This window comes from Excalfactoria chinensis, chromosome 3 (assembly GCF_039878825.1).
Source record: "Excalfactoria chinensis isolate bCotChi1 chromosome 3, bCotChi1.hap2, whole genome shotgun sequence".
In the NCBI taxonomy this organism is placed as follows: Eukaryota; Metazoa; Chordata; class Aves; order Galliformes; family Phasianidae; genus Excalfactoria; species Excalfactoria chinensis.
Window position 1 is genome coordinate 41848555 of NC_092827.1, and position 26610 is coordinate 41875164.

Sequence of the window (26610 nt, forward strand, 5' to 3'; positions counted from 1 at the left end):
TGTTGTTTGTTTGATCTTATGTAAAGAGTCTTGGGTGAAGTATTACTTGTATAATGGAAAAGTGCATTTCTTTTTCTATTGGCATGATTTTGTAGTAATTCAGCTAAGTCTAAAAATTCATACTTTAGATATTTTGAGAAAATCAAGTCACAGTGAAAGTTCTCAATTCTGGAAAAGAATGTTAGTTTGGCTTCTTATAAAATAACTGCTTGGCTTCACTCTCTTTATAAAACTAAACATGGACTGAAGAGTTTCCCTCTTAAATAAATGTAACATAAAAATAGCACTTCTTTCATTTCCTTGATGCAAAGTGTAAATCAAGAATATAAACTGAAATAGGTATGTGCTTTTATGCATTGATGTTTTTGTAGAAGTGCATCTTACTTGGATATTTCCTACATTTCTGTTGATAAATTTTATGCTTTTTGCTTTATTGAAGAGTGGAGTTTTCAGCAAAGCTGTTGTCTCCAATTGGGTAGCAATGATACTTTTTGAGCATACTCAGAGTATTGAAAAATAAATTAAAAAATCAGCATCTAATTGAAATGCTCTGGGAGTGGGAGGGAACTAAGCTACATGAGAAACTGATGTAACAATCCATGAAGTGATGCGTTTTAATTCCTTATACTGTAGTCATGGGATCATAGAATGACCTGGGTTGAAAAGGACCACAGTGATTATCCAGTTTCAACTCCCTGCTGTGTTCAGGGTCACCAACCACCAGACCAGGCTGCCCAGAGCTGCATCCAGCCTGACCTTGAATGCCTTCAGGGATGGGGCATCCACAGCCTCCTTGGTCAACCTGTTCCAGTGTATCACTGCCCTCTGTGTGAAAAACTTCCTCCTGATGCTGAGCCTAAATCTTCCCTGTCTTAGTTTAAAACCATTCCCCCTTGTCCTGTCACTATTCACCCTCATGACACATCCACAGTCGTGGCAGTGAAACTTATGGCTTCGTTGCTGTCATTGCCTAATGGTTTGTTAGGTTTGGAATGTGGAGAATTAACTTGTGTTTCAAAAGATCAAGTCTTGGGTGATACATTTCTCTCAGTCTCTTCCTTTCACCTTACTCAAGATGTACCTTCATCTTTTGTCCTTAATCATCAGTTAGCTTCCAGCACTTGTTTGGTACCAGGAACAGGTTAGTGCCACAGCATGGTGGCTCACTGTGCAAGTGGTGGCTCACTGTGCAAGTGGTGGCTGTTGGCTGCTGTCTGATGGCTGGGGTGTTTTCACAGGCCAGGTGGCTTCCACATTGTGCTCACAACACTTGTCCTCTGTGTCCTAGCTGTTGGTTGCTGCATCTTTACCTCTGGGAAGCAACTGCTGCTGCAATTACCAGTTGATGTGCAACCCCCAAGGGACTTGGCAGTTGGATCTGTTGGGTTCTAACCAGAGGGGATCAGGAGGTGGACAGATCTCTTATACCCACTCTGTATGTTGTTCTCTACAGCAACTACTTACTTCATCAGCTCAGGCATTCCTTAGGCTTTATTACCCTTTCCACCGCTATTTTGGGATCCAAAATTTCATCTGTTGCTTCCTATTCCAATTGTCTCATGTTTTCTGTCTAACTTCTCTCCTACTTGCTCCCTCTCCTCTATCCAACCACCAAAATTTCCATCTCTTACTATAATTAGTAAGATTTTAATAGGTGATTCCTCTTATTTTCCTGATATCATGTTTTTCATTATCTGTCTGAAATGTAGCTACTAGTTATTACATATCTCATAGTATCACCTATGTATACCCCTCTGAAACATATCATATGTGAAGTCTTTTTTTCTGAATTACTGTGTTCAGAAATACTACAAAATTGCATTCATAATCCAATAAATTTTGAAGAGAAATGTGTGCTATGATGCATCTCCATTGTGCAGTCTTTCACTTTGATGTACTGCATTATTTTTCCCATAACAAGTATCTGCTTGCTGAATACTCTCCCTCTTCATTTACACTCTTCTGACTGACCATAGAGACTAATATTAAGCACACTGTCATCCTGAATCAAGCTAGTGTGTCTAGAAAACTGTTACCTATTGTTTTCATTGCAGTTTTGAGTGTCCACCATACTAATTCTGATTTTTTCATATGGTGTCACAGTCTGCAATCCTGAATCTCTGTTGAGCTTTATTTCTGAAGTTAGCATCTTATTTGGGTTAGTCTGAAGGATGAAAAAAAGCCCATGTATCTTGAACAGTCTAATTATATCTAATAGGATTTTTCTTCTTAATGATTTAATTGAGTGGGACCATTTCTGTAAGCATTTCTTTTTCTTTACAATCCCTTTAATGTAGTTGTTGTCCCATCTAAGAGGTTTCCTAGACCATTTGTACATTTGCTGCTTATTTGATTGTATATACTTAACTACCTTTCTCCCCACAGAAGACTAGTCTTTGTCTATTTGCAGGCTTAATAGTTTGAGGCTACGGAAGGTTAATTTAATTCTACAAGTTATTTCCAAGTCAAGTGGATCAACATCCTCAATGAATTTCAGGTTGTCAGCTTCCTGTGAACCTTTATTGCAAGGTCATTGCAACTCAGTTCTTAAGTCTCCCGTGGCTGACTGGGAAATTTCTGAGAGGTGTCGTCCTTTCTCCTGCCAGTTGTTGCCTTGAACACGTGGGGATTTTTAGCTTTTAGTTGACCAGGGTTTTCTGCCTTTCTCCTTGTTTGGAAAGAAACTAATATACCAAAACCAAAGAAACAAGCAGGCAGTTCTTACGCATGAGATCGTGAGCTGTGAACAGCTGTTGGAGGGCATGTGTTTGTGATTATTTTGTTTGTTTGTTTGTTTGTTTTTTGTTTTGTTAGGTAGATCTTTTTTGTACTTGGCCTTGGACAGAAGATTTGCTGGACAGTTGTTTTGCTTTTTGGAAATTGTTTTGCTGCTTAAATAAGTATTCTTCATCCAGAAGAATATCTTGAGGAAGACTTCAGTCAGATGGTTCTTAGGTTGTTTGTGCAGTGTTACTCCTTTATTGGGAACTTTCTTAAGGGTATGCTTTTGTTGGTATGTTGTTTGTTTGTATTTCCCCTGCCCTCTCCTCCACTCCAGAATGGCTTCTTCGTTTTCAGGTATAATGGTAAGTCACGTGCATATGCCTGAGTTACTGTGTCTGCATATTGACATGAAATAAGTTTCTACAAGTTAAGGAGTAGAGTGGTGGTGGAGGCTGTGTGTTTTTTCTTTTTGACTACAGTTTCAACCTCTAGCTACATGTCATACTTGTTGTCTTGCTCAGGTGGGGCCTTAGTGCTGGCTTCTGAGAATCTGTTATCATAGACTGGGTGCCACCTCCTTAGGATAACCTTGTTTTCTGGCCTTACTTTCTGAGATGATTTGTTTTGGTTATGCTAGGACTGCTTTCTGATGGTTGTTTTTTTTTTGTTACTTGGACAGCTCTCAATTTGAAGTCTTGGTTCTTGAGAACAGCGTTGCTTTTAGGCAGGTCTTGTTCATCTTAGCAGCTGACTCTTTCTACCCTCTTACCACACACTTTTTCAGCTCCAGCACATTGTAACTGACTACCCTTCACATTTCTCACAGTCACGTTCTTTCTTTTTATACCTTTGAGCCATTATAGTTAGGTAGATTTTGGAAAGTTACATGGACTTAATTCTCATTGAACTTAATAGAAAGCAAAGCCTTGAGATAGTGGCACATTCTGTCCCATTTAGCATATTTAAAATGCCTTAGTTTATGATGCTGTGCTGTTTGTTTACTCTCTGTGGTCTAATGTGATATGTTAATCTCCTTTCTGACTCTACAGAAGTGCATTTTCTGTGGAGTGAATGCATTCTGATGTGTTATGAATTGGTGAAAGTCTTAGAATACTTATCTAATCCGCTTATTAAAACTGAATATAGTTCTCACATACATATCTGAATAAAGACATAGCTTTGAAATTCAGTGTTAACTAGTTATTAATAACATGTTTTAATGAAATACTTCTTTTATAAACTGGAAGAAATACTTAGGAGAAGAAAATGTATTGCTTGTCATGCAGTGAAGCAATTGTATGTATGAAGGAATCTAAAATGTTCTGGTGTGCTTTGACTTCTAAATGCAATTCTGAATGTTATTCTTCTTTCTTTCTGAAAAGCTCTTTTCAGCAGGTTGACAAATGTCATGTTTTTCTTTCTCTTCAGATTGTTTGAAGAATTATACGAAGATCATGGAGATACGCTTTCTCTGCAATATGGCGGTTCTCAGCTTGTCCACAGGGTAAAAACCTATAGGAAGATAGCGCCATGGACTCAGCATTCCAAAGATATTATGCAAACACTCTCCAGATATTACAGTAATGCTTTCTCAGGTACATTTCAATGCTTTCTTTTGAACTACAATTTAGAAAACATCTTGTTATACTTCAATAATCGCTACTGTGATCTTACAGCAGAGATTCTCCATACTATAATTTGAAAATAATTCAGTAAAATCAGGTGGCATCAAATAGATACTCTGATTTGATGGGGCGTTTATGGCGTATCCCATACAAATGCATGTTATATCATGCAGCCTTATTTGGTAATGTTATTTAACAGATATGAGAACTCTTGCAAATGTACACAGGTAGCACTGAATCTGCCACTGCAGTTATACTGGCAGCTCATTAGAGAAGCAGGTAACTGTTACAGAGTTGTTAAGGTCTTGGAGAGAGCGGCTTCAACAGAGAAAAGGAAACTAACAAATGTAAGTTCTAAGCACAAATAGAAAGCTTCAGATTGAGTATTTCTTAAAACTGACTGTGATGTTTTGTTTTGCATGTGATGTTTCTGGGGATTTCAAACAAAAAGCAGTCTATCATGTAAATAATTGCTTTACATTGGTAGAAACTACTACCTCTTGAATCCATGATAAAAATAAATTTAAGAGAAAACATGCCCCACCAAGTAGATAAACTATTTTTGAGATAAATAGGTTGTAAAACACTTGTTTACTCTTTTTATTCTTCATGTTATCTCAAAAAGCAGAGGTTTCTGAGATTTAGAAGAAGATTCTGATTTGCTATTCTGCTCTCATTATCTGTCCTTTAAAATAAAAACAAAACTTTGAGGGCTATCCTGTTTGTGAGCCTGCACTTCTTTTGTTTCTGATGTAAGAAACTTCTTTATAATGCTTACTAATGTTATTTTTGAGTAGTAGCAGATGCAGAAAATGTCAGTGGTTGACTTGAAGCCATACAGTGTATCAGATTCAGCACAAGGTCACACATGGCCTGCTAACAGTGTCTCCTAGAGAAACCACGTAGCCATGCTTGCTTTGTTTGTCATAAAAAAAAACAAAACACCATGATAATTTACACTTTTTAAGAACATGGATTCCTCTGTTGACCCCAAGGCTCTTAGGATAATCACTGCTAATTAAGTTGAACAGATGAGAAAAAGTGAAATGTGATGGTTAAGAGATTTGCCTGGAGATACTAATGCATTAGATAAAGCCTGGGCTTCCAAGAACAATAACCAAATGTAGTTTAAACCTAGGTCTTGATGTGTGGCTTAGCTTTCCTATAGATTTCTTTTTGTACCTGTGAATTTGCAATATGTTGCATATGTAATAGAAAGTGAAGAGTTGAAAATGTTCTTAAGATCAGGTTAGTGACTCAATCATAGAAAATCAAGTTTTCCTCCTCAAAATATGGGGCAATTGATTTTTATGGTAACTTGAAAGCATACTATGAATTTGGGCAAAAAATCTGTCTTTTTTTTTGCATGCGTGTTTTTAAAATTAGCATTTGAAAAAAGTATAGGGTGCCGTTTAGTTTGGGTGTTCAGCTGTTGGAATTACCTTGGCTGTGAACAAGTAAGTTATACCAGAAATAAGAATGTTATCCAGCTGAGAACTAGATGTTCTTTCATGACCATCTCAGGCAGGCATTCAGATTTGTTGTATTCTGCTATTTGTCTTTCACTTGCGATAGGAAAAAAAATAGAAAGTAGAAAAACATTAGCTTTATGCCTCTTAGAAAATAATGTGACATTGTGCTCTTCAGTGCTGGATTTGCAACATGCATAATAAGCTTCTGGAATCTAGAATAATCTGTTTATCCACAGACAGGGCTGGACATAGTAAACTACCTTTTAGTGTTGTATGAAAATAAACTTAATTACTATACCCTTTTAGTCATGGGATCTTATAGTCCCAATTATGTTGAATCTCTCATGATTTAGTAATTTGTCATGTAGTGCAGTTACAAACTCAGATTGAGAGCAGTAGATTATTTTTGGCTAATTCAATTAAATGGCCCCTTCAGTTCCTGTTTTCTCAAATGGTCTTACAATGTGCTAGTATACACGTACATTGCAGTACCTTTTGAAAAATCGGTTCAGTCTTTCTACTTGTACATAATTATAACAGTCAGTGCTAACAATGAAGTGAGAAAACCTGTTTGCTCTTTTGTCTGTGTTCCGCTGCGTATTGACACGTTCTTATATATTTATTTTTGAAATGAGAGATTTTCCATCAAGATAAGAAAATTGATCTGAAAAGTTCAATATCCTCTTTTCTCTAGACAGTGTTTCAAAGACAAAAGCTCTCATTATATTTGTTCAAAATTAAATCATGAAATTGTTCAAACCTTAAAGTAAGACGGTGGGGAGTGGAAGGATTATCTCCTTTCCAGTTAACTATCTGCTTCCCGAGTCATATTCACAAATGTAACTGTGTTTGCCTGAGGACTTACGTACAGGACATTTTTAATGGTATATTTTATTACCTACTTTGAAATTGAGTTGAGAAGTGAAACAGTGGAGAGACATTTTCTGATAAATGTCCTGTATTTCTACTGAGTTTAAAACACAACAGTACAGCTGAAACAATAAAAGCAAAAGAGAGTTTGTATCATTTGTCTGTGTAACATTTAACAGAAGTCATTTCTTTGCTAAAGAAGAAAGGTAAGAATGCTTTAATGAACTGTTGCCATAGAACATTTCAGATAATTAATTGGTTAATTCAGTTGGTATGGGTTTAAATTCAGGCTGTTTTTCACAGAAGAAATTTCGTTTTGTTTTATTTCATTTTAGCATCTGTCATATAAGTAGTGACACAGTTTTTAATTGAATTATCCTGTTTCGCTCTGATTTAGTTAACAATTTCAGAATACCTCCTGTTCCTGGCTGGTGAAACAATGGTAAATGAACAAAGGATGTTTGTCTCTGCCTTTTAGCATTTACCAGTTTTAACCTATTTGTTCTTGTTAATTTATTTTGCATTTTGGGTTCCTCTTATTTTTATGCACAATATAGGCTGCTTTCCTTGATTTTGTTTAGCACTGCACTCTGTAGAGAAAAGTAAGATGAGGTGAGATGAAGGCAAGAATTTTGCTCACCCATTACCATCATAGGCAAAACACACTCAGCCTTGGGAAGATTAATTCAATTTACTACTAATTTGTAACAACAGTTTGCAGTGAGAACTAAAAGCGAACTAAAAACGTCTTTTCCCTATCTGCTTTCTTCTACCTGCTCCCCCAAACAGCACAGGGGAACAGGGGTTGTGCATAATGCGTTATACCTGCTGCTCCTCCTCTGCCCCTGCTCCATGTGGGGTCCCTTCCGCCACACACCATCCTTCCCTAACTGATTCTGCATGGGTTTCCCACAGGCTGCAGCTCTTCAAGCACTGCTCTAACATGGCTCCCTACTCCACAGGGCCCTCCTGCCCCACCATATGTTCTTCTCCACAGGTTGCAGCTCTGGCTTAGGACCTGCTGCTGCTACCAAAACCTTGCTATGTAAATCTCATACTCATAGTTAAGCTGTGACACGTCTTTTCAGAAATAATTTGTCCTGAAAAACATAAGTACTGATGTATGCTTTGAGTATCAGTGTGCAGAAGACTTAGCATTTGTAAATTGATCTTCTTAAGAAAGTAGAGAAGGTGATACAGCCTCAGGATTTTTGCTTTCTTTCCCTTTATGTGACTGCTTTATTGTCACAGGTTACCCTAAAATGTGGAATACTGATAACAAAATTACAACATTGCAAAACCATGACATTTATGCAGAAGATATCACATCCAAATATTGATCTCCATATGTACATGCTCGTGTCAAGTTCCTTACTCTTCTGTAATCTCGTCACCAGATTTCTATATGGACTTCTACATGGAACTTCTGGTCATGTGTCTAATTCCCTGTAAAAACATCATTGTGTGGAGGGAGGAGATGGTGTGATTTTAGGAGAAAGGATGTACTAACTGAAACTTTGGTGGACCAGGAACCAACTTCATCCTTGCTGTCATCCCACTGCTTTGTGCATTCTGCCTGTTGTTTTATCTGCTTCTTGGTATACTGAAATTTCACAGTTTATCCATTTGATGTAGTGTGTTGCATAAGGGGCACTGACCCCTCCTAATATTGTTTCTGTAACATGGGAAGAGCTGATGGAGTAATGCCATCAGAGTGCTTCTAGTCTTGAACTATTCTGTGTCTGATAAATAGTGAAGTGTTAACAAGAATGGAGATGAGCTTTCCACTCACTGCTTCATCAGAGCTTAAGTAGAGCTCAGTTCTCCACATATTCCTTCACATCTGTGTATATTTTGCATGAGCTATCCTCTGCTACTACACATCTGCCTGCAAAGCTATCTTCATCACAGTTTGCCATCCATGAGCCCTCATCTGACTCAAGCTTTTCCACATATCTGTTATAATTCATTCTATCTGCAGTTCAACAGCAAGAAAAACTTCAAAGGTGTAGGCAAGCAACATTTTTTTTTTTTTGTCATGCTTCATCTGCAGTGGTACCTAACTGCTGGATTTTAACACTTGCCTTCTGCAGTTTGATGAAGCTTAGAATATGGGGAGAGAAACCCATATTTTGATAATTTCAGTCTACAAGGAAAAAAGTTCAAACTTTAAAAGGATATTAATGGCGTTGAATCATTTTACTATGTTTTGGTTCAAAAAACCCAAAGAATTCATAATTTGTATGTACTGATGAAAAATTGTGCATTTGTATTGGTTACTGTTTGATTTAATGAACTTGCCTTTCATAGAATTGTGGAATCTTCTGACTTGGAAAGGACTTTCATAGGCCATGTAGTCTAACTCCCGTACAATGAACAGGGACACCTACAGCCTGATCAGAGCCCTGTCCAGCCTGACTTTGAATGTCTTCAAAGATTGGGCTTCCACCACATCTCTAGACAACCTGATCCTTCTGTAACTGAACTTTTGGTATCCAGTAGATTCATCAGAATAGGCCACATGCCCTGACACATTCAAAAATACATTCACATCCTTTGTGCATACACATGTATAAACAAGGGGGAGGCTGAGACTTACTTCTGCCAAGGCAGAGCTTTTGTCTCTTCTTTGTTAGAAAAGCCAAGGAAAGAGGTGGAACCAGCTACACGTGCACTGCAGTATGGCAGAAAGCGGGGTCCAAATGAAGTCTTGTTAGATTTAAAGCCCAGAGGTCTCTGTAGGAGTCTTAGGAACGACTTGCTTGTTGTGTGAGGAGAAAATCTAACAAGTAAGCAGATGCCTCAATGGGCTTGAGCACTGCAAGTCATTAACTGTATGTCTTATCTAACAGATGCAGACAGGCAAGAATCTATCAATCTGTTCCTTGGAGTATTCAAGCCTATGGAAGGAAAGCCTCATCTCTGGGAACTTCCAACTGATTTTTATTTGCATCACAAGAACACTCTCAGTCTGTCACAGACCAGGCGAAGGTATTTTGATGTTCTGTTACATGCTGCTAACCAAATAATTTAATCAGCTTGTTGAAACTATCCATTTATATTTTTATTTTTCCAAATAACTACTGAAATTTAAGCTTTTGCAAGCACTTAAAAGAAAACAACAACAAAAGAAAATAACCTTCATCAAGAGATTACAGAAAGCGTCAGATGTGTCGCTGCTTTGAAGGATTTGCTTTAGCCTATTATTTTCTTGCACTGAAGGAAAAGTCTCATTTAATACAAAATCATCCTGCAGTGTGAAATACTTCCCAGTTTTATGGAGGTACAGCTATCTGTGTTCTATTAAACTGTGTATAGGTGTCTTTTCGAAGGCTAGATTTATTAAGTCAGTATGGTATTTGGTGTTTTTATCAGTACAAACTTTATATTCTCATGCAGTGCCTTGGACTGCAGTTATGTTTACCAGGAAGCCCGTTATTTGTTACTTTCCTTTCAGCCATGCCTGGCCTATTTTAATGATTTATTTATTTATTTATTTATTTATTTTCATTTGCATCCTGTTGTAGTTGTGCAGTAGTATACAGAAATAATAGAGCAAAAGCACAAAACTTATAGATTAACTTTTAGAGCATTGCTTTGGAACATGAAATGGTTTCAGCAAGGACTGTAAATACTGTGTCTAAAAAGGTTTTTCCTTTTTAAGACTAAGGACAGTACTAGACTTGTTACTACATTATCTGTTTTATGAATTTCGTTGCTTTATATTTCTGTTCGTTCTGTGAGTTCCATATCACAAATGGTAGGTGTGAATATCTGCATTTGGATTTTTGTCCAGAGAAAAGTCCAACTCTGTCCTGGTTGGCTGCTTATTCCATTAATACACATGGCAGCCAGCATGTGATACGACTGTTTCTATGTTTCAATCCTTCTGCTGATGATAGCTCATATTAGCAATGCAACTGGGTGCTAGTTTAGATATGAGAAACACATAACAGGTTCTGAGCATTATTGTATGTCAATGAATTAATCTGAACCAAGTATAATAAGCAGATAATGAGGGGGGAAAAATGTGTTTGTTTTTATTAAATTATATTACAAGGCCTTCAGATAACTTCTTCCTGTCTGTGTAATGGAGTCTTTGGGTGGAGCAGCTAAGGAAATAATGAAATCTCATAATGAAAACAAGGATATAGAAAGAGAATAAAGATGTTTCCTGTCATTGAAAGCTTATTGGATAGTCTCCACTTTTCCTATATTGCATTTACCCTTGTATCAGATAGAAAAGATTTCATGAGTTTCACATGTTACTTTTATATTATTTGTGATTCACATGACAGGACAGTGAAGATGGAAAGTGAGGCTCTCTTTAGTCATATTACTTGTCATTTGTGCAAGCAGCAAGACCAGATAGGTCTGCAGGAAAGGAAAACTTGCCTGTGTGGCCTGATGTAGACCTTCATCAAGTAATGGGACTTTCATACATTACTCAGTCTTTTCAATTCAGGACATTCACAGTTGCTAGAACTGGAATGTGTTGCCCTGCCTGTTCAGTGCAGTTTGCAGAGTCCCACTAACAAGTCAATCTCTGGGCACCACAGTACACATGTTGTTTCTGCTCCAGATAGCTACATTGTTAGCAGGTGGAGATAACTGCTATATACTCTAATTAAAGCCCTTATATACACAACAATGTGAATATGCATGCATTTGAAATAAAATTGGTGGAGATAAGTAAATATATTTTAAGCCCAAATAATGGAGTAATAGTAACTGTTGGAGTAGCATAGAGAAAATTTTGAAGTGTATTTGAGGAAAATGAAAACATGTAAATATGAATGAAGGTTTTACAGTGCTTTATTTTATGAATGCTACTTTCACTTCCTTTGGTGGTTTGGTTTTGTTAATTCTTGTTGTTGTTTTGTGTGTTGTGGGTGGGTTTTTTTTTTTTCAGAAATATCAGATAAGCTTGCAGGCCCACTTTTTTGCTATTAATTAGAACAACATGCAGTTCTTATACTTGGGACAGCTATCACATTAAAATGCATTTCTACGGGTAGAAGTCCGTTGCTTTGAGAATCTTCTAGTTTTATTTATTATGATAAATGGCTTTCGTTTCTCTTTTCATAAGTTTTAGGATCTAAATAACAACTAGTGATTGGGTCGAGTATGGAGTCTGTCTTGCTCAGGTTAAAACAAAAAATGTGCTTACCACATTGCTTTGTGTTTTGTTCTTTTGTTGTTGTTGTTTCTTTTCTCCTCCAGATACCTTTTGTGTGTTCTAGGAGCTTGATTTTTCAATACTATAGGTAGGGCACTTGAAATATATTTAGATCAGTTCTGGGTTGGACTTCATGTGGTTATATTTCATGCCCTTGGTGCAAAGTCATAGCGTAGGAGTCTATTGAGAGCATCCATCTGAGGATAATTATTTACTTCCTCTCACATTTGATTTATAAGGAATTGTTTACCAGCATGACTCTGTATGGCTGGGTAGCTGCTATGTGCAAATGTTTAGATTGGATGCAAGATCAAATCTATATCAATTGCGTGTCTTCATTTCCCATACAGCTATACTTACTGGTGGACGACAGGTGTGCTAAAGCATTTACCTCTTCCTTTTGATGAAGGTAGGAACTGTATTTGCTTCTTGCCTTAAGAGTATCTTAAGGAAGTTTTAGTCAGTAATTCTTTGTAACTCTTTTTAAATACTATGTATTCTTTCCTCAACAATGGGATTAACAATGGGATGCAGGATGCAAGAGATATCTAATTCTACAGTTGAATAATTAAGTAATATGTGTCTAAAACCTGACCTCCGTATGTTTATGTCAGGAGAAACCTCATTCCTGTTTTTTTCCTTTCTTATTAAAACATATTTATAGTCTATGATGGTGATAATATTTCTGTTGCAGATAAGGATTAGCTACTATGTCTTATTTCTCCGAGTTACTTTGAGGCTATTTTATGAGGAACTGTCTTCAACAAGAGACGTCGATTTATGGTGATTGATAACATGTATTTATTAAAGATGTGCTCTGCATCTCTTTTATATCACATTTTCTTGTCCTAGATGGACTGTGGCTGCAGAAAAATGTTGAGTAGAGTGGCTAAGAAATTGGGCAACTGCAGAGCAGTCATGGTTTGTAAAAGAAGATTATTTTTTCCTTTCCCCAGTGACATGTGCTGAAAACAGACGCAAATTAACAGTGAAGAAATTCCACAAGTATGAAGAGGAAATTGATATCCATAATGAGTTTTTTCGGCCATACGAATTGAGCAGCTTTGATGAGACCTTCTGCTTAGCAATGACCAATTCTACACGGTATATTTGGGTTGTTTTGGGACTATAAAAGCTTAACTGGAAGTTGATCTGTTGTGAATGAAATGTGTATTTATTTGCTTAAACCTAGATAACATGCTAGAGTTTTTCTTTTTTAAGCCTCAAGTTTAGCAAAATTCTGGAAGTTAAATCATGCTAAAACAAAAAAGTAGTGCTCAACAATGCTCGAAACTTCTGTCAGGGTAGCACTTAATTAATTTTAAATTATTTCCTGCAGCATCTAATGTTTAGGCATGTGAAGGCTGAGAAATGGGCTTTTCTTTGAGGATTCAGTGGGTCATGGAAGGCACCTCCAAAGCAATTGCTTTGTAATTGTTCTGCTTGAATTTTACAACTGCTTTTTTCAGTTCATGTGATTCTTAGAGCTGGCCTGATAATTTTTGTTGGCAGCAATCAGGCAGATATTCTAAGCATAATCTTAATCACGCTTTAGCTAATGACTTCCAGACAGATTATGTTTCACGTAGCTTTTTGACCCAATTTGAGTGTTGGCAGCGTTTTGAAAACAACGTATGTGAGTCATAGGGCTTCTTCAGTACGGGATTATGCTATTGCTCTAGCCTCTTTGGCAAGTGGCATAATTTGCAGCTGTTTCAGAAAGCTAAATGATGCCATTGAGAATCTTTGAAATTTTGTGGGGTTTTACATTTATGTAACTTGTAATGGTGAATTTTTTTTTTCATGCCTGATTTTTAATTCAAAGGTAGATTCAAAGGGATGGCTGTTCTAGAAAATGTTTTGGTTTTGTTTTGAACTTTTCTTACTGTGAGATTTTATTTCCTCTTTTGCCAGGGATTTTATGCCTAAGAATGTGGGGATTGATCCAAGTCCATTTACTGTTCGTAAACCCGATGAAACTGGAAAATCAGTGCTGGGGTAAGTTCGAAATGACAATTCTTTTTCTGATTTAATAATAGTGAAATTGTAATGAAATGATTGAACACCTTGTGCAGTGTATTTTCTGCTAAATAGCAAATTAAAAAAAAAAATAAATAATAATCATTGGTGGAGTACTGTGGAAATGTACCTAATCATACCTAATTTTAGTTTTGTACTTAATGTACTTAATGCTGGGAATTCTTTATTCAGGCTTGCTTAATCTTTTCTATTTAAGTGAGACCTGTAAGGTAGTTTTCTCTAGAATGAAGATACAGAAGCTGTTCAAGCTTGATCATCTCTTGGTACCATTATTGTCTATTATTGAATAAATTTTATATAAATAGAATATTAAATATAGAATATCCCAAGTTGGAAGAGAACCACAGGGATAATGAAGTCCAGCCACTGGCTCCTCTTAAAAGTCAAACTGGATGTCTGAGAGACTTGTCAAACATCACGTGTTTTGTTGTATTATTAAAAAAGTTAAGATGCTTCTGTAAGTTATCATTCATTTTCATTTAATCTGGCTTGTTAAAAGATACAGATACTATCTTCAAACAGCAGTAACTGCCAATTTCCTCTTAGTGTTTGATTAAAAATGTGAAAGTGCTACAGAAAAATACTTATTAAAACATGTATATAAAATATACAAATTGATATAAACCAATTCCAAAACAGTTACTGAGACAAATGAATGTCTCCTGTAGCTGCTTTTGAATCCTGAATTTGCTTTGTTATTCTATGTATTCTATTGTTTTGTTTGATTTGCAATATCACATAAGGGCTATGAGGATTATCCCCGAGCCACTTCATTCTCCCTTAGATACTTCATATTAAGGAAACCTTTTATCAGTAATGATTAAACCTGTGCCGTCACAATACAGTAAGTTCTTCTGAAAACTTAACGTTCTGTTACAAGCTATAAAATTTGACTGTGATAAATAACATCTGTCATGCTTTGACCCTGAGGGACTCACTGTTAATAAACATTGAGTGGTCTGGGTTTATCACTAGGAGAGCTTGATTTAATTCTAGTAATGTTTCCTGGAAATAAACAGAAAGACTGTTTTATAGTTATTCAATTCATTTCTCCAATGAACTCTGAAAGTGTGGGTGCTTTTGAAGTCAAGCTTCATTCTTCTCTTTTGGATTAATATTGGTATTTTGCACTAAATTACCTCCAGATACACCATGACAGTCTTAATCTTTGATATCTTTCTCAAGCTTTTTCTTGAACTCTCTGCTGTGACTTTGAGGGATTGTTGTAGGATAGTCAGCTGGGTCAGAGTCATGTTCCAAGACTCCCTGGGTATTTCTCATAAGGTTTGCCACGCATTGGCTAGCATACTGGAGTAAAATGTGGCTTAAGACTTACACCTTGCCTTAGAGATGCCTATTATGTGAGAGAGTGAATTTATTACTAAATGCAAGAATGCACCACTTTTTAAAGAGGATGTGAAAGCAAAAAAAAGAAAAAACAAAACAAACAAAAAAAAAAAGGAAAACAACCTTTAGAGGCCTTTTCACGATTTTAAGAACTGTATAACATAGTGATATGATTGCTTTTCTTAAGTACCAAACAACTATACTTGTAAAATGGTACTTCTGACATCAGTAGATTCACAGCATTTATCAGTGGAATTCTCTGTTTTTCCAGGCATGTGGGACATGTGCCTAACTGTCCTGATCAGGCTGTGGTATCAGAATTACATTTGTTTTATAATAGGTCAGAGTTTTGTAGTACCATGTCCTCCTGTTTGATTCCTCCATTGTACTAGAAGCCTTTGTATAGAGATGATGCCACTGGTTCTTGACTAGAAAAAGGGAAATGATTTACCCATAGCTAGATATCTTTTTCAATAAAAGCTTATCCAGACTACTGAATAAACCAAATCCATTATGATCCTCCTCTGGCTCTTTTTTTCATTCAAAGCATAAGGAAGTACCATTTATCTCCATCTCAGTATCTAGGAGTTAAAGTTGCAAATTAGATCTCGGCCTTCTTTTGTGTGTGTGTTGGCAGTCAGATGGGGATATCACTCTTATTAGTGTTCGGCTACTTGCTTCATTCTGCTTTTTCATGATCTTCACCTCATTTAGAAAAGCAGGGAAGATAACCTCCTTAAGCTTCTCTGATGACAATACAGTATTTGTAACTTTCTGTACTTTTTTCTTTAAGCAGATACCAGTTACTGCTGAGTCAGAAATTAAACTTACCTGTGTGGGTTTTTTTTTTTTCCCTCTGAGATGTTTATTCCAGCTGTAAGAATCCTCATGCATTAATGTACTTAGGATGGAACAAGGGGTGATCTCAGATCAGTAACTTTCATGAGGCCTCTTGTTTACACGTGTAGTTAAAACTTAGGAAGTTTAGCTAATTCACTACAGAGGCAAATCACTGTATGAGTCTGCAAATGTACAGCTCTATGACAGTCACAGAAAGCTCCAGTGGAACTCGAGTGACCTCCATGCCTTTGATGCTGAGAACACTAGAGCTGTAACCTGAACTACCATTTGCATTTTCGCCCACCTGCATGTTATCATCAAAGCCTCTTATCACATTTAGCTTTAGAGTCCATGGTGGATGGAAAACATCTGCACTACGCTGCACTTATAGGGGAGGAGCTAGAATATATTTATTGATATAGTATGGAGGCAGTATAGTGATTTAACAAAGCTTAACAAGTCTTGTGAAGGGCTTGGAGAATATACCCTATGAGGAGCGACTGAAGGAACTGGGGCTGTTTAATCTGGAGAAAAGGAGGCTGATGGGAGACCTTGTTGCTCTCTTCAAATACCTGAAAGGTGGTTACAGTGAGAGAGGGGTTAGTCTCTCCTCACTGGTGACAGACCAGGGGAAATGGCCTCAGGTTTTGCCAGAAGAGCTTTAGGTTGGATATCAGGAAAAAACTTCTTTACAGAAAGTGTTGTTAATCTCTGGAATGGGCTCCCCAGGGAGGTGGTTGAGTCACCATCCCTGCATGTATTTAAAAACCATTTGGATGTGGTGCTTAGGGACGTGATTTAGTGGAGGGTTGTTAGAGTTAGGGTAGTATGGGTAAATTGCAGTTGGACTTGATGATCTTTAAAGTCATTTCCAACCTGAGCAATTCTTTGCTTCTATGAACGTAACGAGATTCGAGATGACTGGATACACTTGATTATTTACTGCATAAAATGTAGGGTTAAACATATGCATGCAAGAGGCTCTCCTCTTGAGTCACAAGGTTCAGAGTGAACTCCCTTGCTTTCTGAACTCCTTGAACCACACAAGGAAGTAGCCTAGATGCAACTGAATCCACTCCTAGTCCCAGACTTGATCAGTGGTTTATGTCTACAGGATTGTGTGGGTGCAGTCAATTGAAGATATAATGTTAGCAAAGCTAACAAAGCTTACAGTCAATCTAAGATGTGATCTTAGCAAGGCTAACAAAATCTAAAACAATTAGTCACTTACCAAGGATATCTATTGGCAGGACGTCTTGTTGTCATGGTGTAAGTGCTCTCTGTGCAGTAACCTCAAGAGGCATCCCTGCCCAAGGGGAGATGATATGCAGCCAGCTGCCATGCAGGAGAGCTCAAAGGGGGCTTTTGGGCTCCTCCCTATTTATGGGAGTAAGATGATTGCCTTGTAGTCATAGGTCGCCTTTTAGGTACAGGCTCAATTGGTCCTCAGCTGTTGGTTTCTGAGGTGAAAGGGCATGCACACGATCAGTAGGAAAAGATGTAGAGGATGTAAGGTTGATGCAGTTTCTGATGGGCAAAGTAATGCTCACCTTTCAGAGCTTTAACACAGTTAGACCCTGTGTTAGACTGCTTAAATATAGATGCTGCATCTTGACAGATTCTAACAAAAAAGTCTCTTTTTATTGACTAGGATTTTTATCTTGAGAAAAGCACTCTCCATAAGGAAATGCCGAGGGAGAACTGAATTGAGGGTTACCTATGGAGAAGGAAGGGGATAAAAAAAAAATAAGGTTCTGATGAAGATTTGAGGCTGGAGTACTTGGTGAAGTACATCCCTTTTAGTCAGCAAGTGAAATGATTTTCCAAAACAAAACCAAAAATGTCTCAATTTTTATGTATACATTTTAACATGACAGCAGGGGAGAAGGATTTAAGTAAAGAGATGGAGAATTGGCAGAGAAAAGCTGGCATAATCCTTTGAGCACTCTTCAAATGCTCAAGAATAAGAAGAGATTGAAGAAAATTAAATCAATTAAGGGATTCAAAAGATGAGCAGCAAGTTGCTCTGCAGGGTAGAAATTCTCTTTTCCTCTAGTAAGCCAGTAACCAAAATTAGGAATTTTAAGTACTTACTATTAATGTCCTCTTAATTTCATAAATACCCTCTATCTTTTATAGGAACAAAAGCAATCGAGAGGAAGCTGTACTGCAGCGCAAAACTGCTGCTAGTGCTCCTCCACCCCCAAGTGAGGAGGCAGTGTCAAGTAGTTCTGAAGATGATTCTGGGACAGACAAAGAAGATGAAGGTGCTGTTTCTCAGCGTTCTACTCCGGTAAAGGTGACTGATGCAGGAGATAACACCAAGATCACTGAGGTAAGAAATATTGTGGTATGCAAGAAAACATGAATTTACAATTCACATTTTTTAATATTTTATAAGCAGTAAGAAGTATAGAACAAACAGAAGTGAGGCACAGAGAAATTAAATGATCTCCAGTAGATATTAGCAAAACTTGTGATACAAACTTTGCTCTTCTTAACTGTCATGTAAGCATCTTCATCTACACTACTCATTTCATGCAGCTTAAAGAGGAAAATAGCATTTATAAAGAATGGAAAACGATGTTGGACACTTAGAGTACTTGAAAGGGGCTCGGGTCAGGTGTAGTCTGTACAAAATGTATCTATAGTAGTATTACATGGTAGTATAACTTTCATGTGTTCAAAGTGGTAGTGTACTTCTGATTATTTCCCCTTGCCATGCTTTGACTCATATCACAGCATGGATCTGAAGGCCTGAGCTCTGCCTTCAGTCTGTCCAAATCACATCCTGATTTATCTGCAGAATTTTAAATTGTTCCTTTGTTTAATGTCCTGAATTAGGGAAAAAATAAAAATAAATAATGAAACATTTACAATAAAATAACTATGAAGTTGTGTGGTATGAGTTTTGGAGATTCTGTGTCAATAGGCCAATTGAAGTGCATTTATTTCTGTGTAAATACAATGTTACCTGAAAACTTTCCATTATGTCAGAAAAACAGAGTACCTGTTTTCCAGTAATTCACGTTGTTTATAGATGATTGCTTTAACAGAAATCCAACCCTATTTTCTTCATGATTCTTACCACTGAACAGCTGAATAAGATACTTCAGATTTTCCATCTGTAAATTGAATGCACTTTAATGCTGATACCTAAGATACGTCTTCAAGAATTTAAGATGCTTTACATGAATGATACATTTAAATACCAATTAAAAGGTAGCATTGGCTTTTAATGGCTTACAGTTGGAGGAATTGTTCTGATTTTTGTTAATGCACGTGAAGACATATTTTCTATTTTTATTGCAACTTTTCATGCATCAGATTTTACTTATAACTTACATTGCTGATTTTTCTTTTTGCTTATTAAAATAGCAGTGCTGAAAAGGATTACCTATTCAGTTAAGCTCTGTTTAGTTCTCCTATTTTGAACTAAAAGAAAGTTATCTATTTTTGTAGTTGACACACTCGCAATTGCATGTGCCTTATCAGTAGCCCCCTGAGCTTACCACTGACAATAGAGAGGTATTCATGGGCATTGACTCTGAGTGACAAGGTAACTTGTAAAATAAAAATAGTTTTCTGTTTTATTGAGGACTATAATTATTTCAGAATCGACAAAAGGAAATATGAAAGCAAGTGTGGGAGCAAGATCTGAACTAATATAGTTCATTCTATATTGAATTTCCACATAATACATATGTCTTTATGTGCTCTATTAATTTAAATTCTTGATATCTTGGTTGTTTTTTTTTTTTCTGACAGGAGATTTTTCAAGAGTGTTTTAGCTTTTTATTGAACAAGTGTCTTGGAGAATACTTTTTAGGAAGTGATTTTTATTTAATACAGCTTGCACAAGCTAATGTTACTGTATATATGACAAACTTGTTTGGTTTTTCCTGCACTTTGAATTTTCATATTTGGAAATAACTTTCTTTCTTGAAAGCAGAATTGTGTTTAGAAGTTGCTACGGTGTCCTCAGTCTCAACCTTTGCTCTTACATTTCAGAATGTAGTTCAGTCCACCAGAGACATATATGGAGTTAATCTTTCAGATGTTCCTTCTGAGGATGATATCACAATCTATGCTAGGTGAGATACATTTCCATTTGTAATAATTAAAAGGTGATTTGAGGTGATTAAAGAAATTTCGTCAGAAGTGCTTCTTTTGATTAAACATATTTATGTCTTTTATTTTAGACACATGGGCTGCCCAGGGAGGTGGTGGAGTTGTTCAAGGAACGTTCAGATGTTGTGTTGAGGGACATGGTTTAGTGAAAACTGCTGATGATGGGTGGAAGGTTGGACTGGATGATCTCATAGGTCTTTTCCAACCTTGGTGATTCTGTGATTCTGTGGTTTGGTTATATCCAAATACTTTTGTTTTTTAAAATCAAACTATTTTCAGATGTCTGTTTCAACTCTGAATTCAGTGGAAGTAATGCCACTGTCTTCAAATGCAACATGAACTTAAATGAAAGGTACTTCAATACAAGTATCTGTTACTTAATACATTACTAGCAATATTCCTGGTGTAGGCTTTCAGCAGTAAAATAGCCAAAGGAAGTAGGTAACTCACTGTAGGGGCATGAGTATTCAGGTGACAGAAGGTCTTTCTACTATGGGTTTCAAGGAGAGGATAGCAATCAGTTTGGCTGTTGCCGTTTTGTAAGTTGCATGTAATGGCATCATACAGATACATGTGATGTGGGTGTATGTATTTAATTATAAATGCATATATGTAGCATGAAGTGTAGTAATAATGTGCTCTTCATTTTGAACTGCATCATGCTGCCACTTGCTCTTAATAAATGATTTTGTGATCTTGGACCATGCTTACAGAAGATGAGAGTAAGGTAGAGCATATTGCAGGACAGAATACAGCTCTTCAGGCGGTCCCATTCACTTCCTGCACTTTGTTTTAAACTGCTCCAATGTGAGGCAGCATGCTGCACAGCATGTGCAGGCTCTTCTCAGGAGCTGCTGGCTTACTGTGAGCAGTTGCAGATGGGAGCTGTGCAAGTATCAAGATATCACCTCCCATCTCCAACTAAATTCTAGCAGCTACAGAAACTTCTGCTTTTATTTCAAGGGTAATTTGGACTTTTGTCCTATATTTGGTAGTTGTGGCTGTGCCTGCAGGTGTCTTGAATGGCCAACTCCCACAGAGCAACAAGTAAATTACTAGTGTGCTTCTCCAGTGAAATACAATGACTCTGTAATATCAGGAGCTCTGGCTCTGAATTTTTGTAACCTCGTGTAGAACACAGGCTATGTGATGGTTATTCTAAAAACAGGCCTTTTATCTATTGTTCTCATATTTACTCCTCAATTTTGCAAAATAACCGTGAAGCCAAACAGAACCTGGTTCGTATCTTTTTCTCCTGAGACACAAATGAGTTTGAAACTTCTGAAATTTTATTAACCAAAAGTGAGCTAGAATGATTTCAGTTACAGATGAACTACAACAGCAAATGCTGTTGCCAAGAGAGCAGTTGCTTATGCAAGATGCCGGGAGTGCCAATTGATTATATTAGCTTAATAAACTCGTGTTTCGTACACCTGATCAGACTAGGGCATTAATGGGATTTGAAATATGTTCAAGGAAACCACATAACATACCGTGTTCTTCTGAGGTGAAAGGGAATACCTGTGAAGCATGCAATGAAGTGAGCTTCTATGCATTTGTTTTTGTTTTCTAACGTGTAACAGCAGTGACTATCATATATTTGAAGCTTTTTTATTTCTTTTTGTGAGGGCAGTTCTGTTTTAATTTGATCTTTTCTGATTTGATGTTCATTAATCCCGACAATTATTCTCTTTAGGAATAGTTGCTTCACTTGCACTCTTTTGTGCCTTGAAATGCCTTTTATAGCTATTTCTTATGTAGTGTGTAATTTGAAAGTAGTACACATGAAATGGGTTGAGGAGGATGTTTCTCATTATCTCCAGTGGAGTTTTTAACTTCACCTGTGTCTCTGACTTCTTTATTTTAACTACTGGAAGATGGATGCCTGCTTCACAGAATCACGGTATCGCATAATGACAGGGATTGGAAGGGACTTTGAAAGATCATCTAGTCCAACACCCCTGCCAGATCAGGAACACCTAGATCAGGTCACACAGGGATGTGCCCAGGTGGGTTCTGAATGTCTCCAGAGAAGAAGAGCCCACACCCTCTCTGGGCAGCCCATTCCAGTGTTCTGTTACCCTTGCTGTGAAGAAAATTTTTCTCATATTTATGTGAAACCTGCCATGTTCCAGCTTGCACCCATTGCCCCTTGCTCTGTCATTTGGATGCCACTGAGAAGAGCCTGCTCCATCCTCCTGACACTCGCCATTAGATATGTATAAACATTAACGAGGTTCCTCTTGTGCCCCATGGAATATTACATGACAGCAATGAATAGGCAAACCTTTTTCAAGCTAGACGAAGCTGCAGAATTCTCACATACACCCACTTTGTAGTTTTAAAAATCCTTTTTGTTTACTCCAGAAGTGGGTTATGATCACTACTTAAAGACTCATTGTTTGTGCCATTTGGGGAGCTATTGCTTTTACATTTGATTTATTTTCCTATCAACTGTTTCTCGCAGATTTGTTCAGCTGGGACAGAGTCAACACAAGCAAGATAAGAGCAGCCAGCAATTTAGTTCCAAACATCAGTTGGATAGGGTTATAAATTTGTAAGTATTCTTCTTTTTTCCCTTAGCCTACTTGTTTTTACTTTTTCCATCAGACCTATAAAAGTTTATCCGGTAAAATTTATGTTAGACTGTTAGAGAGTCAAACTTCTGTTGAGGATTCAGTGCGTATTGTAAAGAATCAGGTCCTGACTTCTCCCTTGTGACATAAAATCTTACCAGTCATGATTTGCAGTTATCTCTATGCAAAATGCTGAAGTTACAGGGTGTAAAAGACAATTCCTTATTGCTGTAATTGCTTTTGAAAGAGATAGATTAAAAGAAGTTGATTGACTTACGTACGCTTCATAAAAAAACTGAGAACTCCAGTCTTTAGACTGCAGTCATCTGAGTTTATTTGTTCTGACAAAGCTATGAATGCCATATATTTGTTTTAACGTACATTTATGGAGTCTTGAGAGGTCAAATGGGATATTTTTGCATTTCTCTGATGGATGACCCAATGTTGGAGAGGGTGGGGCAAACGAGGAGTGGATTTCTGCTTTGTTTCATGCCTGTATGTGTGTCACTGAAATCAGCAGACATGTGCTATCTTAAATCAGCATATCGTGCATTCTAAGTAAAGAACGTGTTGAGTTTGCATTTTCTTCAGAAGCATCTTCATGGATTTTTTGGTTGTCTGCTTTTTGTTATACAATGGTTCCATGCATTAGAGCTGGTGAGGCATATTTTTTAGTAGTTTATTTGTTACAACAGGTAAATTTCATGTTTATACCTTGCTACAAAAAGGTAGGTAGGTAGGTTGAAAAGGAAAATCAAACTCCAAATGCTTCTTACCAATAAAACACTTCTTGAGTAATTTAATCCCAAGAGACTTGTGTGGAGGTCACACTCAACAAAATAAGACAATTGAGGTAGGATGGTAGGAGGATCACTTTTTAGGATTATCTGCCATATGGAATAAATCCCGTGTTTTCTTTATTCTTTTAATTTTCCATTAATGTGAATTAAAGTTAAAATAGATGCATCCATTTAATTTATATCAAAATAAGGAATGTAGCTGTGATTATGGATTACTACATAGAGTATGGATCACTATCACTGCACAAGAACATCTTCTAATAAGAATATGGATCTTTTTGTAATGATAAAAACAACGGATTGTGATATTATCCAAATATCATACCATCTTGATATTTATATGATCAGCTCCTGACTTCACAGTTGATACCTCCTGATATGATAGGCTGATCAAAGTTTTCCTATGGTAGTTTTTATTTGCTTCTGTTTTGATGTATGTGATTTTCTGCCTGTCAACACAGTTGCTCCATAAAACTACAGGCCACTACTGCAATCCATTGATTTAGACACCTTCGCTTTGTTTCCTGTACTGAATAAGTGGGGAAACTCTCAACATGGCACTCATCCAGTCAGAGATAAAGAACTGGGAGTGTCTAAAAGGGGCTGAGGGAGCAGGATAAGACAACAGATTTAAAACTTTATCAGGTAACATCGTCTAACACCGGTTTATAGTCATTTGATAATATATACATTTAAAATATGACACCATTGTGCATGGTTTATCATAAATAAGCTTACACTTTGTAGATGAATGCATCTGTAGTTTCATAATGAAATACAGTTTGCCAGCTTACTACTTTAATGTAAAACTGTTTTTAAAGTGAAAGGACAACTCTGAGTGTTTTGAAAGGAAATGCTTATTAAAAAATCATTTTATAATATGAAGAATATTTTTGCTGCTTGTAGAGGTGATCCTTTTTGTGTAGTTGCAAAGCCTCCCAGCATGCTTGTGACAGCTGTAGGAGATAATCATCCCTTTCTTGCCCCCTTAACTTAGAGTAAATTATTCCCCATGCTATGCTGCTGTAAAATGAACACATTAAAGAGAATCTGTGCATATAATTGTGGTGGCATTTGGGCAGGTTCAGACAATTGCTTTTTAACTTTCCCTAGAGTAATTTCCATGTGTTTCTGAGTCGCGTTAAGTGTAAAAGTCAGAGCACACAAAGCTGTCACTCCTCCTCTGGAAATCATAGAGATCATCTTTCTCTGCCAGTTCTACATTTTAACAGCTTTAAAAACTTTGTGGTGACAGAATCTTCTTTCAACTTAGGTCATAAATGGAGCCGTTCTTTCGAAGCATGTTGTTCAGTTTTGGAGAAAGGAAGGAAGCTTTCTCTCTGTGTGCTAACATTTGAATTGGTGCTCTGAACCAGAAATTTCTTCAGAGAATACTAAGATTAGAGTATTGTGAACGTGTATTAAAACATATAACCTAAAAATAGAATGAACCTCATCTGGATTAGAAGCAAAAATGGACACTTGAGCAAGGACCACGGTGATTCTTTGAGAACACTGTAGTACCATTCCTCTGAAGAGAGAGAGGGTTTTTTGAGTACTGTGGTATAATTACTTCTGGCTGACATGATGTACCTGTACCTGGTTTCCTACTGCTCTTTGCAGGCTGATATAAATAACTCTGTTGAAAAACATACCTTCAATCATTTTCCAAATGATTTTACATTTACCTAAGAGTGCAAGACATCTGATTTCCTCCTGAATGGGGAATGGGATGTTTTGATTCACTGTAGCTCTTCTGGAGAAGACTGTGGAATTGCTTTAATGCTCTTGTAGTAAAGACTAGCTGGTTGCATACATTGGGATACAAGGTGTCTTCAGTGCCTGCGTGCACTGTGGGCCTTGCAAAATAGCAATAATACTTGCATCAACCTTAATGAATCCAGATATATTCACTGCCCTATTCTGATGCTGATGAAGCTCAAGCAGGAGGAAAATTCAGTGATATCTGCAGGATGGTCTAAAGCTGTGTTCTCCTTAAGCTTTTGAAAATGGACCATCTTCAAACCTATATAGTCCATGTTTTCTAAATTCTCTTAATGTTAGATTTGTAATTTTATTTTAAATCAAGACTGCTTAGATTCTGCTTATCACACTTGTATTGATCAGACATGACTGATATTGAGTAGCAACTAATATATGCAAGTTAGATCTTAACTTTGCTCATGGGGCTTTTTTACTGCTTTTTTGTTTTGTTTTTTCTACTTTTTTTTTTACTGCTTTTTTTAAATTGTGGTTTTTGTTTTTTGGTTTTACTCTTTTTCATGGGCTTTTTTACTTCTTGTTTCCAGATAAAGGAAATGAGGAAAATTTCAATGAGCAATGAAACATCCTGCATTTTCCATTTCTTTTAGCCTACTGACTGTTTTACTTGAGTCTTTTTTACCCGTTAATATAATTTTAAAAACTTTAAAATGCAGCAGAACACATAATTATCATTCAGTGTTTTACAGCCCTAGTTATTTTTGGAAACAAATTCTTCCATTTAGAGAAATTCTCTTGTTCATTCAGTACTTCCTTATGTACTTGTTAGTATAAGGTCTATTTCTTGGAAGATTAGATAGAAAAAGTTGTGCTATATTTGTTAAGCAGACATGCCATTATCACTTCCTTATAATTGCACAAAAGAAACAGTTGTCATTAAGCTTGTTCATCATTCTGCGTATTCAAATCCTAAGAGTTCTTGGAGGGAGTGGGGTCCTTATTGTTGAAAGGCCGAAGTAAATGAATACATTATCTGTAGAAGGTTTAGTAGATTGATTTTTTTACATTAAACCTATGCTCAGTATCCTAAATGGTTTCTCGGCAGTGCTGTGGAAACAAAGGCAAATCAAAATGCATTCATAATTAGTCAACAAGTGACTTCGAAAATTACTACTTGTCGTGGCTTCTTAACCAAGCTGGTAATTTGATCAGGCAGTGCTTTTTTTGCATTCTCTACTTCAAATTAGCACCCTAATTTGTTGTTTCATGTCAGAAAGAATAAAG

At 36.8% G+C, this 26610-nt stretch overlaps 1 protein-coding gene across 1 annotated transcript in view; it reads left to right on the top strand.

Moving 5' to 3' along the window:
- The window catches only part of FIG4 (FIG4 phosphoinositide 5-phosphatase), a 66141-nt gene that overhangs the window by 30741 nt on the left and 8790 nt on the right, over nucleotides 1–26610 (top strand). The window contains exons 15-22 of the mRNA XM_072331670.1: nucleotides 4153–4319; nucleotides 9544–9682; nucleotides 12221–12279; nucleotides 12827–12974; nucleotides 13785–13868; nucleotides 18237–18432; nucleotides 20109–20191; nucleotides 22696–22785. Coding sequence (XP_072187771.1) covers nucleotides 4153–4319; nucleotides 9544–9682; nucleotides 12221–12279; nucleotides 12827–12974; nucleotides 13785–13868; nucleotides 18237–18432; nucleotides 20109–20191; nucleotides 22696–22785 — 966 coding nt within the window. The remainder of the gene's footprint in view (nucleotides 1–4152; nucleotides 4320–9543; nucleotides 9683–12220; nucleotides 12280–12826; nucleotides 12975–13784; nucleotides 13869–18236; nucleotides 18433–20108; nucleotides 20192–22695; nucleotides 22786–26610) is intronic.